We start from the raw sequence: 19,423 nt of genomic DNA on the forward strand, positions 1-19,423 counted from the left end.
CGATGAAAACTAAATCTCCGAGCACTAAAAAATACTCGGAGGACACCCGAACGGGCTCGGGAAATCTTGAGTAACGAGTATATTCGCTCATCACTAGTTACCTCATCTCGGCATGCTTAACATCACTCTCCACAAGGAGAAACTATACTTCTTGGATCCCACTATAAACATAGAAACCCAGGACAGAGAAAACTATTTTTCTAATCAATAGGTAAATGGAGCCTATTTATTTCAGTCCGCACCTTCCCTCGTATAGAATAAAGCAAGTAACCCTCTTCTGTGCTGCAGGTAAGCAGAGCCAAGGTGACCTGCTCAGGTTTATGGAGCCAGTTTGGTGAGAAGTAAATCATTATTCTTAACCCGTGATGATGCAGAAAGTTCCAGGACTTCAAGGCTATGGCCACCTTTGACTTAGGAAAAAATGATTTTAACACATTAGTGGTTATTTAGTGATCTAACTTTCAGATTATACTCTTGTGGCAATGTCCCTCACATTAATATAGGTTGAATATAAGGTCTGTATGTATACATGGTGCTGCTGTCTTCATTAACTCATGTATAAGCATAGCATTTTTTCTGCAGCTATTTCTTCTTCAGGTGCCTTTCTTGTTTTCTTTAGCCTGTTTTCTCTGCCCTCCATGAAACCATATGTTCTTCCTCTCCTCTCAACATTGACTAATGAAGCTCTCCCATCAAGGTTTTTATCCCCCTAATATATTGCAGTCATCATATTGTATAGCACTGTGTTCTTACAATTGCTCATTTTCTCCTTCTACCCAGTTAATTTATCTTTTTTTCCTTTAGTTCTGACTTCAACTGATTCCTTCTAAGCTCTATGTGGAAACAGGAGGTCAATTTTCCTTCCATAAGTCATTGCTACAAAAGTCTCTAGTGGGGGGAGGGAGCAGCTGGTCAGGAGTAGAAGAAGGGAATGATAAATGCAGGGAAAAGAGAAGAATTAGGCTACTTTCACACTAGCATCGGTACGGGGCTGTCGCGCTACGTACCGACGCATACTGTGAAGAAAATGCCTCGGGTTTGCAGCGGAAACAGTCTTAGGAAGCTTCCGCTGCTTCATTGTAAGGTCTGGGAAGGAGGGGGCGGAGTTTCGGCCGCGCATGCGCGGTCGAAAATGGTGGTCCCGACGCACAAAAAAAGTTACATGTGACGGTTGCGACATGTGGCAATGCGTCGGTAATAAAAGTCTATGGAGAAAAAACGCATCCTGCAGACAACTTTGCAGGATGCGTTTTTTATCCACAACGACGGATTGCGACGTGCAGTGCACGACGCCAGTGTGAAAGAGGCCTTAGCTGGTTAGAAAGGTAAAATGAGCAATTGTAAGTACACATTGCTATATAATATGATGACTGCAGTATATTAAGATAAAATCTTTGATGAGAGTGCCTATTTCAATACAGTCCATTCACCTCCATGCTGCACACCCTAAGGCTCTGTTCTCATGTCCTGGATCTGTTTTCAGATCATAAAAATGGAAATAAAACATTTCAAGACAGGGCCCATTCCTTTGAAAGGGAGCAGTAGTTTGATCTTATCACCTTCTAGTTGTCTTATTTCCAATTGCCATCATTATTTCAGCTTCAGCAAAAAAAAAATAATGCCCAATTTATCATTTGTGATTTTTTTTATCCTGTGCTGATCCTGAGTTACATCCCGTATTATACCCCAGAGCTGCACTCACTATTCTGCTGGTGCAGTCACTGTGTACATACATTACATTACTTATCCTGTACTGATCCTGAGTTACATCCTGTATTATACTCCAGAGCTGCACTCACTATTCTGCTGGTGCAGTCACTCTGTACATACATTACATTACTTATCCTGTACTGATCCTGAGTTACATCCTGTATTATACCCCAGAGCTGCACTCACTATTCTGCTGGTGGAGTCACTGTGTACATACATTACATTACTTATCCTGTACTGATCCTGAGTTACATCCTGTATTATACCCCACAGCTGCACTCACTATTCTGCTGGTGCAGTCACTCTGTACATGCATTACATATCCTGCACTGATCCTGAGCTACATCCTGTATTATACCCCAGAGCTGCACTCACTATTGTGCTGGTACAGTCACTGTGTACATACATTACTTATCCTGTACTGATCCTGAGCTACATCCTGTGTTATACCCCAGAGCTGCACTCACTATTCTGCTGGTGCGGTCACTGTGTACATACATTACATTACTTATCCTGTACTGTGTCATGAATCCCAATGGCTAGGGATAGCACAGGACAAGCAAAGTACAAATATATTACGGACGAGCTCTAGGGTGATGGAACCTGGGCTGACCGCTGCCCTACGCCTGACAAACGCAACTAGAGATAGCCAGGGAGCGTGCCTACGTTGGTTCTAGACGCCACGCACCAGCCTAAGGGCTAACTAGCACTGCAGAGAAAATAAAGACCTCACTTGCCTCCAGCGGAATGAACCCCAAAAGATATAGTTGCCCCCCACATGTATTGACGGTGAAATGAGAGGAAGGCACACACATAGAGATGATATATATAGTTTTAGCAAATTGAGGCCCGCTGTAAACTAGAAAGCAGAACGATACAAAAGGGGACTGAGCGGTCAGCAAAAAACCCTAATCAAAAAAACCATCCTGAGATTACAAGAACCCATGTGCCAACTCATGGCACATGGGGAGAACCTCAGTCCACTAGAGCTACCAGCTAGCATAGAGAAATAATAAGCAAGCTGGACAAAAAACCAAACAACTGAAAATCAGCACTTAGCTTATCCTGAAAGATCTGGGAGCAGGTAGGCAGGAACCAAACAGAGCACATCTGAATACATTGATAGCCGGCAAGGGAAATGACAGAAAGGCCAGGTAAAATAGGAAACACCCAGCCACTGATGGACAGGTGGAAACCAAAGGCCGCAACCCACCAAAGTCACCCAGTACCAGCAGTAACCACCAGAGGGAGCCCACAAACAGAATCCACAACAGTACCCCCCCCTTGAGGAGGGGTCACCGAACCCTCACGAGAACCCCCAGGGCGATCAGGGTGAGCTCTATGGAAGGCGCGGACCAAATCAGTCGCATGAACATCGGAGGCGACCACCCAGGAATTATCCTCCTGACTATAACCCTTCCACTTAACCAAATACTGGAGTTTGCGTCTGAAAACACGAGAATCCAAGATCTTCTCAACAACATACTCCAATTCTCCCTCCACCAGCACCGGAGCAGGAGGCTCAACCGAAGGAACAACGGGCACCTCATACCTCCGCAACAACGACCGATGGAACACATTATGAATAGCAAACGATGCTGGGAGATCCAAACGAAAAGATACAGGGTTAAGAATCTCCGAGATCCTATAAGGACCGATGAACCAAGGCTTGAACTTAGGAGAAGAGACCTTCATAGGGACAAAACGAGAAGACAACCACACCAAATCCCCAACAAGAAGTCGGGGACCCACGCGGCGACGGCGATTAGCAAACTGCTGAGTCTTCTCCTGAGATAACTTCAAATTTTCCACCACCTGATTCCAAATCTGATGTAGCCTGTCCACCACCACGTCCACTCCAGGACAATCCGAAGGCTCCACCTGACCAGAGGAAAAACGAGGATGAAACCCCGAATTACAAAAAAAAGGAGAGACCAACGTGGCCGAACTAGCCCGATTATTAAGAGCAAATTCGGCCAGTGGCAAAAAAGCAACCCAGTCATCTTGATCAGCAGAAACAAAACACCTCAAATAAGTTTCCAAGGTCTGATTAGTTCGCTCCGTCTGGCCATTCGTCTGAGGATGGAATGCAGACGAGAAAGACAAATCAATGCCCATCTTGGCACAAAACGTCCGCCAAAATCTAGACACAAACTGGGATCCCCTGTCAGAAACGATATTCTCCGGAATCCCATGCAAACGAACCACGTTCTGAAAAAATAAAGGGACCAACTCAGAGGAGGAAGGCAACTTAGGCAAGGGCACCAAATGAACCATCTTAGAAAAGCGGTCACACACAACCCAGATAACGGACATTTTCTGTGAAACCGGGAGATCAGAAATAAAATCCATGGAAATGTGCGTCCAAGGCCTCTTCGGGATGGGCAAGGATAACAACAACCCACTGGCCCAAGAACAGCAAGGCTTAGCTCGAGCACACACTTCACAAGACTGCACAAAGGTACGCACATCCCTAGATAAGGAAGGCCACCAAAAAGACCTGGCCACCAAGTCTCTAGTACCAAATATTCCAGGATGACCAGCCAACACAGAAGAATGGACCTCGGAGATGACTCTACTGGTCCAATCATCCGGAACAAACAGTCTTTCTGGTGGACAACGATCCGGTTTATCCACCTGAAACTCCTGCAATGCACGTCGCAAGTCTGGGGATACGGCGGACAATATTACCCCATCCCTAAGGATACCAGTAGGCCCAGAGTCTCCAGGAGAGTCAGGCACAAAACTCCTGGAAAGAGCATCTGCCTTCACATTCTTTGAACCTGGCAGGTATGAAACCACGAAATTGAAACGAGAAAAAAACAACGACCAACGAGCCTGTCTAGGATTCAAACGCCTGGCAGACTCAAGGTAAATGAGATTCTTGTGATCAGTCAAGACCACCACACGATGTTTAGCACCCTCAAGCCAATGACGCCACTCCTCAAATGCCCACTTCATGGCCAAAAGCTCCCGATTACCCACATCATAATTGCGCTCGGCGGGCGAGAATTTTCTAGAGAAGAATGCACATGGCTTCATCACCGAGCCATTAGAACTTCTCTGTGACAAAACCGCCCCCGCTCCAATCTCGGAAGCATCAACCTCAACCTGAAAAGGAAGTGAAACATCTGGTTGACACAACACAGGAGCAGAAGAAAACCGGCGCTTAAGTTCCTGAAAGGCCTCCACGGCCGCAGGAGACCAATCAGCAACATCAGCACCCTTTTTAGTCAAATCAGTCAAAGGTTTAACAATACTGGAAAAATTAGCAATGAACCGACGATAAAAATTAGCAAACCCCAAGAACTTCTGAAGGCTCTTAACAGATGTAGGTTGTGTCCAGTCACAAATCGCCTGAACCTTGACGGGATCCATCTCAATAGTAGAAGGAGAAAAAATGTACCCCAAAAAAGAAATCTTCTGGACTCCGAAGAGACACTTTGAGCCCTTCACAAACAGAGAATTGGCCCGCAGAACCTGAAACACCTTCCTGACCTGTAGAACATGAGACTCCCAGTCATCAGAAAACACCAAAATATCATCCAAATACACAATCATAAACTTATCCAGATATTCACGGAAAATATTGTGCATAAAGGACTGAAAGACTGACGGAGCATTGGAGAGTCCAAAAGGCATTACCAAATACTCAAAATGGCCCTCAGGCGTATTAAATGCGGTTTTCCACTCATCACCCTGTTTTATCCGCACCAGATTATACGCACCACGAAGATCTATCTTAGTGAACCACCTAGCCCCCTTAATGCGAGCAAACAAATCAGTCAATAATGGCAATGGATACTGATACTTGACTGTAATCTTATTCAGAAGGCGATAATCTATACAAGGCCTCAGGGAACCATCTTTTTTTGCCACAAAAAAAAAAACCTGCTCCCAGAGGGGACGAAGATGGACGAATATGTCCCTTTTCCAAGGACTCCTTAATATAATTCCGCATAGCAGTATGCTCTGGCAGTGACAGATTAAATAAACGACCCTTAGGGAACTTACTGCCAGGAATCAATTCTATAGCACAGTCACAATCTCTATGCGGAGGGAGCGAATTGAGCTTAGGCTCCTCAATAACATCCCTATAGTCAGACAAAAACGCAGGGATCTCAGAAGGAGTAGATGAAGCGATAGAAATCGGAGGTGCATCATCATGAACCCCCTGACATCCCCAGCTTAACACAGACATTGTTTTCCAGTCCAGGACAGGATTATGAGTTTGTAACCATGGCAGACCAAGCACTAGTACATCATGTAAATTATAAAGTACAAGGAAGCGAATCACCTCCTGATGAACGGGAGTCATGCGCATGGTCACTTGTGTCCAATACTGCGGTTTATTCATAGCCAATGGTGTAGAGTCAATTCCCTTCAGAGGAATAGGAACTTCCAGAGGTTCCAGACTAAAACCGCAGCGTTTAGCAAATGACCAATCCATAAGACTCAGGGCAGTGCCCGAATCCACATAGGCATCGACGGAAATGGAAGACAGTGAAAAAATCAGAGTCACAGACAAAATGAACTTAGGCTGCAGAGTACCAATGGCAAAAGATTTATCAACCCTTTTTGTGCGTTTAGAGCATGCTGATATAACATGAGCTGAATCACCACAATAGAAACACAATCCATTTTTCCGCCTATAATTTTGCCGTTCACTTCTGGACTGAATTCTATCACATTGCATAGTCTCAGGTGCCTGTTCAGAAGACACCGCCAACTGGTGCACGGGTTTGCGCTCCCGTAAACGCCGATCAATCTGAATGGCCATAGCCATAGACTCATTCAGACCTGTAGGCGTAGGGAACCCCACCATAATATCCTTAATGGCCTCAGAAAGACCATTTCTGAAGTTTGCAGCCAGGGCGCACTCATTCCACTGAGTAAGCACCGACCATTTCCGAAACTTCTGACAATATATCTCCGCTTCATCATGCCCCTGAGAGAGGGCTAATAAAGCCTTTTCAGCCTGAATCTCCAGGTTAGGTTCCTCATAGAGCAATCCCAATGCCAGAAAAAACGCATCCACACTGAGCAATGCAGGATCCCCTGGTGCCAATGCAAATGCCCAATTCTGAGGGTCGCCCCGCAGGAAAGATATTACAATCTTGACCTGTTGAGCAGGGTCTCCAGAGGAGCGAGATTTTAAAGAAAGAAACAATTTACAATTGTTCCTGAAATTCAGGAAGGTAGATCTATCTCCAGAAAAGAACTCTGGAATAGGAATTCTAGGTTCAGACATGGGAGTGTGAACAACAAAATCCTGTATGTTTTGAACTTTTGCCGCGAGATTACTCAGGCTGGAAGCCAAACTCTGGACATCCATGTTAAACAGCTAAGATCAGAGCCATTCAAGGGTTAAGAGGAGGTAAGAAGCAGCTAGACAGCAATTAAGGGCTAGGCAGCAAAACTCTGAAGGGAAAAAAAAAAAAAAAAAATTTCCCTTAAACACTTCTCTTTCTCCTGCTTCAGCCCAAACAATTAACACTTTGTGGGCCGGCTATACTGTCATGAATCCCAATGGCTAGGGATAGCACAGGACAAGCAAAGTACAAATATATTACGGACGAGCTCTAGGGTGATGGAACCTGGGCTGACCGCTGCCCTACGCCTGACAAACGCAACTAGAGATAGCCAGGGAGCGTGCCTACGTTGGTTCTAGACGCCACGCACCAGCCTAAGGGCTAACTAGCACTGCAGAGAAAATAAAGACCTCACTTGCCTCCAGCGGAATGAACCCCAAAAGATATAGTTGCCCCCCACATGTATTGACGGTGAAATGAGAGGAAGGCACACACATAGAGATGATATATATAGTTTTAGCAAATTGAGGCCCGCTGTAAACTAGAAAGCAGAACGATACAAAAGGGGACTGAGCGGTCAGCAAAAAACCCTAATCAAAAAAACCATCCTGAGATTACAAGAACCCATGTGCCAACTCATGGCACATGGGGAGAACCTCAGTCCACTAGAGCTACCAGCTAGCATAGAGAAATAATAAGCAAGCTGGACAAAAAACCAAACAACTGAAAATCAGCACTTAGCTTATCCTGAAAGATCTGGGAGCAGGTAGGCAGGAACCAAACAGAGCACATCTGAATACATTGATAGCCGGCAAGGGAAATGACAGAAAGGCCAGGTAAAATAGGAAACACCCAGCCACTGATGGACAGGTGGAAACCAAAGGCCGCAACCCACCAAAGTCACCCAGTACCAGCAGTAACCACCAGAGGGAGCCCACAAACAGAATCCACAACAGTACTGATCCTGAGTTACATCCCGTATTATACCCCAGAGCTGCACTCACTAGTCTGCTGTTGGAGTCACTGTGTACATACATAACATTACTTATCCCGTACTGATCCTGAGTTACATCCTGTATTATACTCCAGAGCTGCACTCACTATTCTGCTGGTGCAGTCACTGTGTACATACATTACATTACTGATCCTGTACTGATCCTGAGTTACATCCTGTATTATACTCCAGAGCTGCACTCACTATTCTGCTGGCGCAGTCACTGTGTACATTACATTACTGATCCTGTACTGATCCTGAGTTACATCCTGCATTATACTCCAGAGCTGCACTCACTATTCTGCTGGTGCAGTCACTGTGTACATACATTACATTACTTATCCTGTACTGATCCTGAGTTACATCTGTATTATACCCCAGAGCTGCACTCACTATTCTGCTGGTGCAGTCACTGTGTACATACATTACATTACTTATCCTGTACTGATCCTGAGTTACATCCTGTATTATACTCCAGAGCTGCACTCACTATTCTGTAACTCCAGAGAAATTTTCTCAGCATCTAGTAATTTGGAAAATGCAGATTTAATACAGCAGCAGGAAAAGGTATTTTTTTGTGACAAGATGAATATGCCAAAATACATTTCCCAATTACAGTGCCACCGTATACCAAGCATGAACAATATGACACCCTATACTAACATGTTCTCATTATGTTCAGTCAGGAGAATGGGAGTTGTTGTCCAGCACTTTGTTCTTTGTATTAGAAAAATGTGAATATTATTTTTGCAGTCCTATCTTTCTGTGTGATTGGCAGTTGTAATGTGGGAGTACTAGGTCCCGGCCCACTTTAATGCCCCCTCACCCAGCAGGGAAGCACCTGCAGTATGGTCTGCCCCTACCCCTTGTCCAGGCGCTGCACAGTAATGTGATATATGTGACGTCCGCCCCATTGTAGCCGCTCTACTTGTGATTTATACAACTTTATTTTCATACATGAAATCACAACATATTACAGAATCCCGGTGACGTCGATTACCCGGTCGGACGATGATTCAACCAGAACACAAATATATCTGTACAGCGGCTAGGACGGGATCGTGGTCCTAACAGGGTGAGATAAGGACGAATATATGATCGTTCTGAATTACACACGTCCAATTCTATGAGTTGCTGGAGATGACAGGAAGAATCTGTTATCTTAAAGGGATAGTCCATGATATGTCACATAGGCAGGATCAGTTGGAGGGACAGAAGGGCTGTAACTCTTGCATTGCTGACAGCTTTTTTGCTGAGTTGGGATCTGCTGCCCCATACAACAGACGCAGAAAATCCCCACAGGCCAAATTCCATATTATTACCCTAGGACACATTAGCTCGCTTTCTGTTTTGTTCTGTGTCACTCCATTGCAGAGATATTCACATTTGTTTCTTCTGGAGGTCAATATGGGATATTTCTGCTTTTAGACCAACTGGACGTTTCTTCTCAGTCTTCTCTGAGGGCGCGCTTTCACTTTTCCCTCCTATACGTTGCCAATCACAGCTCAGTAGTGTTTCTGTCTCAGACACTGCTGCAACATTTGAGAGAGAAGGGTGCAAGCACAACCCCACCACCCAGGAAGACTCCGGAGAAACACCCAGTTGGTCCTTAAAACAGAGATTTCACATAGTGCGCTCAGAAGTAATAAATGTGAATATCTTTGCAATGGAACGACGCAGGGCAAAACGGAAAAGAGCGGCAGAATCAGATAAGTTCAGAGAACTCAATTTTCTTTAGCAAGTCATAGGTCTTTCTTAGTATCAGTGGGACTGTTCTTTTAAACCATTGTATTCGTCTCAAAAAATTACCCACAACCATTCCAGGATCTTGTTCTGCCAGCTGACCCCTGCTATACAAGGTCTGCCCCAGGAAAATTGGCACTGTTAGTAACTCTGTTTGCCACCTAGTGTAAGAGTGGCATATTAACCCCATATTGTCACCACCACAAGCCATTTGGCCATCTTATGCCGGACCTAACTACATATTAGGTAAAGTCTGTCTGAGACGGCAAAAATAAATAAAAGTTATATACAGTGTCACAATCACAATGAATTATGCCTCATTATTCCTCATAAGCAAATGTGTGAATTATATACAGATAATGGGGATATTGCTATGAGAGTGCCAGCCTCGTGTCCGCTCCTTCTTCACCATGTGAGAGACATGGCCTTATAGGTAATGTCATTATATTCTCTGTCCTGTCACTCCGATTGGTCGTTTTCTTCTGAAGTGTCGTTTTCTGAAGACTGGTTTCTGACTTTTTTCTTCTTACCGAGAGATTTCTTGGAGGCTGACAAGGAAAACATTGTGGTGTCACCATAATCACTGTTTTCATTCAGTTACAATTTACATTGTTTTCTACACACTGCAATACCTATTCCGTCCACTGGGGTTCCCTAGAGCATTGTTTGCCTGGCACAGCGCCATACTTTTTTTAGTGGTTGTGCCTGGTATTACAACTAAGGAGCAGCTCAGTCCTGTATTGTCCTGCAATACCAGGCACAGCCATTGTCAAACATATGGCGCTGTGCTTGATAATAAGGAAAACATGGTGCTGAAGACCCCAGGAGCAGCTGATATTGATGGCAAATCCTGAAGTAATTCAAAAAGGAGGAAAGAAAAGTACTAAAGATCAGCTGAACTTCTTTCATTTTAACAATATGGAGCAAAACACAAAAACTTAAATAGGGACAAATAGAAACATTGCGCACTTTGCGCCAGGAGTCCCACTGCTGAGACTGGCATTAATGGTCAGAATGGGAAATTTTTATCCTCGACTGGGAACTTAAATCACAGTTAAAAATGGTGCAGCAGGTCGGACGCTTGATAGGTCTCTCCAGTGGGGGACATCGGAAATGTACAGCCATCACCCCCACCAATCAGCTGTTACCAGCAGAGGCCAGGCGTTCTCAGATGCTGCCGCAACACAGCAGCGCCATTATGTTTTAGTGGTCGTGGTGGGGTACTGCAGATCCACCCCCTAATTAAATTAATTGGTGGATCTGTAGTACCCGTCTGTGGCCACTATATTCATTATGGCAGTGTCGGCAGCATCCAGGAATGGTAACAGCTGATCTGCGGTGGCTCAGGTGTCTCACCCCAACTAATCAGATATTAATGTCTTATCCTACTTATAGGACGTCAATAAAAAAATGTAGTGGCCAACCTCTTTATGTTTTTTAAGCCATTTTTTGAGCCTAAGCTAGGAGTTGGTCCAGCAGGAAGAAGTCTTTTCAAATGAGCAAAAAGCCTAGTAGACTGAATTTTTGTGATCATCTTAAAAAATAAAAAGGACACCTTAGGAAAAAATCCCCTGAACGCGCTGCATAAAGCAGTGTGAACAGGGTTTGATTTCTTTCTGTATATCTACGATGACTTTAGTATTCACTTCGGTTTTTCTCATATCACATACGTTACCTCTGTAGAGTTTTTTTGGTCATGTTACCGTATAAAAATACGGTGTTTGAGTTTTGGGTAAATCTCATGTCTCTAAACTGTTACCTGGAGGCAGTCTCTTCTTCCACCGGGCTCTATCTGGGTTCCTCTCACTGGAGTTACTGTTTCTCAGCCCATCTCCTAGGGTTTGTTCTGGTCTTTCCATTTCTCCCTGTTAGAGAGATGAATTTGAGATTTACCTGCATGATCATACACATTATACATACCCACATACACACAAACATACACAATACACACACATAACACACGAGCACACACACATTACGCACAAACACACTACACATTACACATACACATTCACACAGACATATGCACATTACACACGAGCACACACAATACACACACATACACATTACACATGAGCACATACACATTGCAAGCACACATTATATACACACACACAGCACATGCCCATAACCATACACTACATATATAGTTTATGCATATATATATATACACATACTCCCCTAGTGTCCCAGACTTAATGAGACAGTCCCTCCAAATCTGAATGAGTCCCTAAAAGTCTCTGGAGATGGAGACATATGGGGACTACACAAACTGCAATAATTACATGCCTCATGTTTGAGAAGAGACATCAGTCCTGATTGTCATGTCTATAGACATAGTGAGGAAACCATTGCCTAAAAGTGAGAATACAGCACAGAGGAAAGGATAGTTGTGGTTTACCCTTATGGAGGGGCTATATATGGGAGTATGTGGCAGGTTTGTATGTGGCTGCACTGTATATGGGGCATGTTGAAGGCACTTGGCAATGTGATACATATTGCTGTACTGTATATCGGTGTCACGGGGGTACTGGGTAGACTAAGGCTGGTTACCCGGGCCCCTGCGATATCCCTCAGACTAGGGAAAACCCTGTCTGTCCCTCTCCCAGAATTTACACTGATGGTGTGCTTGTCTGGGCCACCAGGCCTGACCCTGACTCCTGTTTCAGTCCTGTGCTGAAACCTCCACCCGCCACCCAGTGATAAGACCACACACCAACCCCTACAGAAAGTACAGACAGGGAAAACTAAAACGCACCACGCAGCAGACACACAGGAAAATACTACAATGTGCACAGGGCAAAACAAATACAAATATAGGAAGGAGAAATATGACAAAGGATAATACACCACCAGATACGATATTTCTTCTCCTAGACCACCACTCCAAACCGAGATCACCAGGCACAAGACACAAGCTATAATCGGCGACGCCCCAAAGTCCAGAATGACTATTTAAAGGCCACGGGCGTGACCCAGCCTCCAACCCGATTACCAGCTATATTAACCCCGGACAACCTGGATAAAGTCTAGCCGGCGCCACTGAGCGTATAGTGGACGAATGTGGAATTACCGCTGTCTGTCGGACGCCCTAGTGTGAATAGCGTCTGACATGACAATCGGGCATGAGATAGGCACTGGTGATTCATGTCACTGTGCTGTATATGAAGGCATGTTTCAAGCACTTATGCATGTGTGTGCAGTGACATTACAGTGACATATGGTAATGTTTTGTAGTTGATTATTTGTGTTATGTGATATGTGTATGTAAATTAACTGTTTGTTGTGCATAATTGTAAGAACATTGATGAGAACCTGATACCAATGGCAGACCTCTTGGATTTTCAAAGAGGCCAAATTGTTGGTGCTCGTATGGCAGGCGCTAGTGTAACAGAAAGTGCCTGAATGCTTGGCGTGTCAAGAGGTACTGTCTCCAAAGAAATGACTGCGTTTGAAAGAGAAGGAAAAAGTCCACAGCAAAGCACAGGTCCGGCCGAAAGTCAAAGTTGACTGAGAGAGACCGTCAGACTCTAAAGTGAATTGTGAGAGAGGATCGCAAGACCACGGCTCTGAAAATCACTGCTGAGCTCAATGAACACCTACAGAACCCAGTTTCCATGAAAACTGTTCGTCGGGAGCTGCACAAATCTGGATTCCACGGAAGAGCTGCAATTAGAAAACCGCTGCTCTCAATGACAAATGTTTCCAAGCGTTTAGAGTGGTGTAGAAACCTCCAGAATTGGTCCCTCGAGCAGTGGAAACATGTGATATTCTCAGACGAATCATCGTTTACCCTATTTCCGACCTCCGGCCGAGTGTACGTTTGGAGACAGCCAAGAGAAGCATTCCATCCAGACTGCCTTCTCCCAACCGTAAAACATGGCGGAGGTTCTGTGATGATCTGGGGTGCTATTTCGTGGAGATCCACAGGGCCAATGATATTGCTTCATGGAAGAATTAACAGCCAAGATTATTTAGGCATTTTGGGCGACCAAGTGCATCCAATGGTTCAAACACTGTTCCCGGAGGGGAACGCCATCTTTCAGGATGATAATGCACCAATTCATACAGCTAGAATAATTAAAGCATGGCACAAGGAACATTCTAATGAAGTTGAGCATCTCATCTGGCCCCCGCAATCCCCAGACCTCAACATTATTGAGCATTTATAGTCGATTTTAGAGATTCAAGTTAGACGTCAATTTCCGCTGCCATCGTCGCTCAAAGAACTGGAGGGTGTTTTAACTGCAGAATAGGCTAAAATTCCTTTGGAAACAATTCACACCTTGTATGAATCGAGGCTGTAATCGCCGCAAAAGGTGGACCTACACCATATTAAACTAACTTTTGTTGATGTTTCCAGGTGTTTCCATTATTTTGTCCAACCCCTGTATATGGGTGCATGATGTAGGCGCATATAGTGATCCATGTGGGTGCACTCTATACTGGGGCATGCTGCAAGCACATATGGTGATCCATGTGGGTGCACTCTATACTGGGGCATGTTGCAGGCGCATATGGTGATCCATGTGGGTGCACTCTATAGTGGGGCATGATGCAGGCACATATGGTGATCCATGTGGGTGCACTCTATACTGGGGCATGCTGCAGGCACATATGGTGATCCATGTGGGTGCACTCTATACTGGGGCATGCTGCAGGCACATATGGTGATCCATGTGGGTGCACTCTATACTAGGGCATGTTGCAGGCGCATATGGTGATCCATGTGGGTGCACTCTATACTGGGGCATGATGCAGGCACATACGGTGATCCATGTGGGTGCACTCTATACTGGGGCACGTTGCAGGTGCATATCATGATCCATGTGGGTGCACTCTATACTGGGGCATGCTGCAGGAACATATGGTGATCCATGTGGGTGCACTCTATACTGGGGCATGATGCAGGCACATACGGTGATCCATGTGGGTGCACTCTATACTGGGGCACGTTGCAGGTACTCTGGTAATGCATGTGTCTGCACTGTATATGGGGGCATGATGCAGGCACATATGGTGATCCATGTGGGTGCACTCTATACTGGGGCATGCTGCAGGTGCATATCATGATCCATGTGGGTGCACTCTATACTGGGGCATGCTGCAGGCACATATCGTGATCCATGTGGGTGCACTCTATACTGGGGCATGTTGCAGGCGCATATGGTGATCCATTTGGGTGCACTCTATACTGGGGCATGTTGCAGGCGCATATGGTGATCCATGTGGGTGCACTCTATACTGGGGCATGATGCAGGCACATACGGTGATCCATGTGGGTGCACTCTATACTGGGGCATGTTGCAGGAACATATGGTGATCCATGTGGGTGCACTCTATAGTGGGGCATGATGCAGGCACATATGGTGATCCATGTGGGTGCACTCTATACTGGGGCATGTTGCAGGCGCATATGGTCATCCATGTGGGTGCACTCTATACTGGGGCACGTTGCAGGTACTTTGCTGATCCATGGGGCTGCACTGTATATGGGGGCAGGTTACAGGCACTTAGGTGGGATATATACACACATTACATATACCACATTTTATGTTTCGCACCCGGACCTCAGTGTCTGATGTGTCAGATTCTCTATCCAGGTCTTGTTGTGGGGAGCTCCTGTCGCTAGTTGGCTCTTCATCCTCATCTAAAGAGACACAACAGTAACGTTACATAACGCACACAGTAGACAGCAGAGATTTACAGAGAAACAGGAACCAAACGTTGCGTGGACAGTACAGCAAGGTCCTCCACCAATTGCTTTATTGGTTTCCATTGGCTACTTTTCTCCATCACTGTACTCACCTGAGTCTCGGGGTCTTTTGTGCCCCTTTGTTACTCTCTTTGCAGTAGATAATTCTCTATCTTCTTTTGATACTATATTGTAGTCCTAAAGAGAAGCACAAAAAGGCCATGTAAATATCGGGGTTTTTTCACCTTTTATGAACAGCACCACATTTGCCCTTGGTAAAGCCAGGTATTACATTTCAGTCCCATTCACAAATACTGCAATATCAGGCACTGCCACTTTTGCAAGTGTTTGTTGTGGACCCAGGGGCAATGAGGGTCCTGGGGGGAAGACTATGAGCTCTAGGCTGTGGTTACTGCCTCCGCACATCCTGTGGCAACTATTGGGCTTATCTGAACATGCCTTTTAGCTCTTTGGAGGAGGGAGAAAGTGAGTGAGTGTTGGTGTAAAGGCGCATCCACATCCTATGATAGCAGCCCGGCAGCCGGGATAGACACAGTTGAATATGCTGATAATATATGTTATGGCTGAGCAGGCTTTCCTCATATTTGGATGTGTGCCTGGGTCTATATTTGCTATTGCACAATCTGCAATACCAGATGCAACCATAGACAAGAGTGGTGCTGTTTCTGGGAAAACAGCCGACCTCAGATTTTAGTGGTTTTATGAGAATGCAGGTGTGACCTTCTCTCTACCACAATCAGTAGGTGGAAATACTGAACATGTGCTAACTTACAATCACTTTATCTTTTGTGTCTTCATCCGTATCGTGTTCCCCCTTCGCCTGCGATGTGGTATCTTCCAGCCCAGTCCCATGTATGCGGTCAGAACACGATGCCCTGATGGGAGGGGAGGCATTCTGTCTGGATGATGGGCTCGGCGTGTGCCCTCCATAACTATGCCTTTGCTCTTTCTTGATGACATTTCGATGGGTTTGTTGAATTTTTTTGGTGTCTGAGAGGTCAAGTGGTTTGTCTGGAGCTTCTTCTTGTTCCTCAGCTGTCATCTCAACTTCGGCCCACTTGGACTCTTTCTCTTCCCAATCTGGCGCCCCCTCTTGGCTATTTATATGCTTGCTGTTTCTCAAGTGTGCACTTAAAACCTGTATCAGGGACATCTCCTTGTCTTCTTGAATTTCCCTTCGTAGACATTTTGGGACGTCTCCTCTTGAATTCGGCATCCTAAGCCCTTGGCTTTGCTTGGTTAATAAGTAGTGAAGTTTCTCTCTTTGGGTTGCTTGGTTTATTCTGTTCTTCAGTCCTTGCTCTCTGACATATAACATGGCTCCTTGCAGCTCAGCCATTGCCACCTTTTCTTCCCAATTATCCTCAGATCGTCTCCTCTCTAAAGGAGTCTCCCGATGTTTGTCTGAGAAAATATAAGTGGCCCCATCACTCTGCAACCCATGGCCACGTTGTGCCAGATGTTTCTGGATGTAGTGTTGTTTCAAGAGGGTGAATTGTTCTTCTGAGAGCACATGTTTTAAAGGTTCAAGCGGGAAATGGGGTCCACACGGTTCAATCGGGGGCTCCTTAGTAGGTCTACAATGGGATAAACAAGATGCAGTCACTATGAATGAACATATAAAAAATCTCATTCTGTGGGATCCAGCATTAAAAGGTATTCAATAGCTACAAATCGAGGACTATCAGCTACCATGCATTGGGAATTTTACAACAGCTGGAGAGCAGACAATTTTACGACAGAGGCTGTCCTTCATACACTGCAATGCTGCAGAATATAATACAAGCAACCAAACGATCATAGCTTATTAAAGTCCTATAAGGTGAATAAGAAATATAAAGCAAAAAGTTAAAAAAAATAAAGCACAAAAATTGTAACGCCTCCTTTCCCCATTTGAAAATAGAAAACTTCAAAAAGCCTAAAAAAGCATACTCATTATCATTAGTGTAACACCCATAAAAGTCTGATTTATCAAAATCTAAACCTTTAACCCATAATGTAAATGGTGTGAAGAAAACAAAATTCAAAACTCAAAAATTGCCATTTTTCTTTCAACAAAACTTCTGCCAAAATTTGTAATAGCAAAAAAAAAAAAATCATACAGTTGAGTGATAATGTGTTTGCCCCCTTCCTGATTTCCTATTTTTTTGCATGTTTGTCACACTTAAATGTTTCAGATCACCGAACAAATTTAACTATTAGAGAAAGATAACACAAGTAAAGACAAAATGCAGTTTTTAAATGAAAGTCTTTATTATTAAGGAAAAATGAAATCCAAATCTACAGGGTCCGGTGTGAATAAGTGATTGCCCTAAACCTAATAATTGGTTGGGCCACCATTAGCAGCAACAACTGCAATCAAGCGTTTGCGATAACTGGTAATGAGTCTTTTACAATGCCCTGGAGGAATTTTGACCCACTCATCTTTGCAGAATTGTTGTAATTCCGCCACATTGGAGGGTTTCTGAGCATGAACCACCTTTTTAAGGTCAGGCCACAGCATCTCAATCAGATTAAGATCAGGACTTTGACTAGGCCACTCCAAAGTCTTAATTTTGTTTTTCTTAAGCTATTCAGAGGTGGACTTGCTGGTGTGTTTTGGATCATTGTCCTGCTGCATAACCCAAGTGTGCTTCAGCTTGAGGTCACGAACAGATAGACGGACATTCTCCTTTAGGAATTAATGGTAGATGGAAGAATTCATGGTTCCATTTACCTCAGCAAGTTTTCCAGGTCCTGAAGCAGCAAAACAGCCCCAGACCATCACACTACTACCATCATATTTGACTATTGGTATGATGTTTCTTTTCTAAAATGCTGTGTTACTTCTACACCAGATCTAATGGCACATACACCTTCCAAAAAGTTAAACTTTTGCTTTGTCAGTCCACGGAGTATTTTCCCAAAACTCTTGGGAATCATCAAGATGTTTTCTGGCACAACTGAGACGAGCCTTTATGTTCTTAATGCTCAGCAGTGGTTTTCGTCTTAGAACTCTTCTATGCAGGCCATTTTTGCCCAGTCTCTTTCTTATGATGGAGTTGATGGAGCCATAAACACTGACCTTAACTGATCATTTTACAGCCAGGAGCTGTGCTAAAGCAGTGCTCGTGGTTGTAAAACCCCCGGGAATGAATGGAGTGCAGGGGAATGACCTGTAGTTACCTTGAGTTGCGGTGAGGCGCCCTCTGCTGGATGTCCTCATGAACTGGAGCCTGGTAAAAGTTCCCACGCTCGAGTTAATATGAGGACATCCAGCAGGGGGCGCCTCACCGCAACTCAAGGTAACTACAGGTCATTCCCCTGCACTCCATTCATTCCCGGGGGTTTTACAACCACGAGCACTGCTTTAGCACAGCTCCTGGCTGTAAAATGATTTAACCCCTTCAGATGGATTTACTTCGTGGGACATGACTGATCATCGGAAGGTATGAGATATTGTTGATTTTTTATTTTTACTTTGTTACAGAACGAGGGTCTTCAGCTGGATTAAGAGAATAATAAAATATTACAACAACCTGTGTCTTTATTTCATTAAAGGACTTTGTAATAATGTGTGTGTGTTTTATTAACCATTTCGTACTATTGGATTAATAATGGATAGGTGTCATAATTGACGCCTCTCCATTATTAATCTGGCTTAATGTCACCTTACAATAGCAAGGTGACATTAACCCTTCATTACCCCATATCCCACCGCTACACAGGAGTGGGAAGAGAGTGGCCAAGTGCCAGAATAGGCGCATCTTCCAGATGTGCCTTTTCTGGGGTGGCTGGGGGCAGATGTTTGTAGCCAGGGGGGCCAATAACCATGGTCCCTCTATAGGCTATTAATATCTGCCCTCAGTCACTGGCTTTACCACTCTGGTGGAGAAAATTGCGCGGGAGCCCACGCCAATTTTTTCAGCCATTTAACCCTTTATTTTACAAGCTACAGCGCCCACATTT

At 44.6% G+C, this 19,423-nt stretch overlaps 1 protein-coding gene across 2 annotated transcripts in view; it reads right to left on the reverse strand.

Annotated features, from left to right (window-relative positions):
• Positions 1-8,941: 8,941 nt before the first annotated feature.
• The window catches only part of RBBP8NL (RBBP8 N-terminal like), a 36,828-nt gene continuing 26,346 nt past the window's right edge, over positions 8,942-19,423 (reverse strand). The window contains exons 10-14 of one of the 2 annotated variants that reach the window (XM_077252886.1): positions 16,248-17,052; positions 15,568-15,652; positions 15,330-15,409; positions 11,519-11,624; positions 8,942-10,307 (exon numbers count right to left, since the gene is read on the reverse strand). In XM_077252886.1, the coding sequence (XP_077109001.1) occupies positions 10,219-10,307; positions 11,519-11,624; positions 15,330-15,409; positions 15,568-15,652; positions 16,248-17,052 (1,165 nt within the window). In that variant the 3' untranslated portion in view covers positions 8,942-10,218. Of the gene's footprint in view, positions 10,308-11,518; positions 11,625-15,323; positions 15,410-15,567; positions 15,653-16,247; positions 17,053-19,423 lie in introns of both variants that reach the window. The other variant, XM_077252885.1, reaches the window with a different exon arrangement.

The sequence above is a fragment of the Ranitomeya variabilis genome, chromosome 4 (genome assembly GCF_051348905.1).
Source record: "Ranitomeya variabilis isolate aRanVar5 chromosome 4, aRanVar5.hap1, whole genome shotgun sequence".
Taxonomy (NCBI): Eukaryota; Metazoa; Chordata; class Amphibia; order Anura; family Dendrobatidae; genus Ranitomeya; species Ranitomeya variabilis.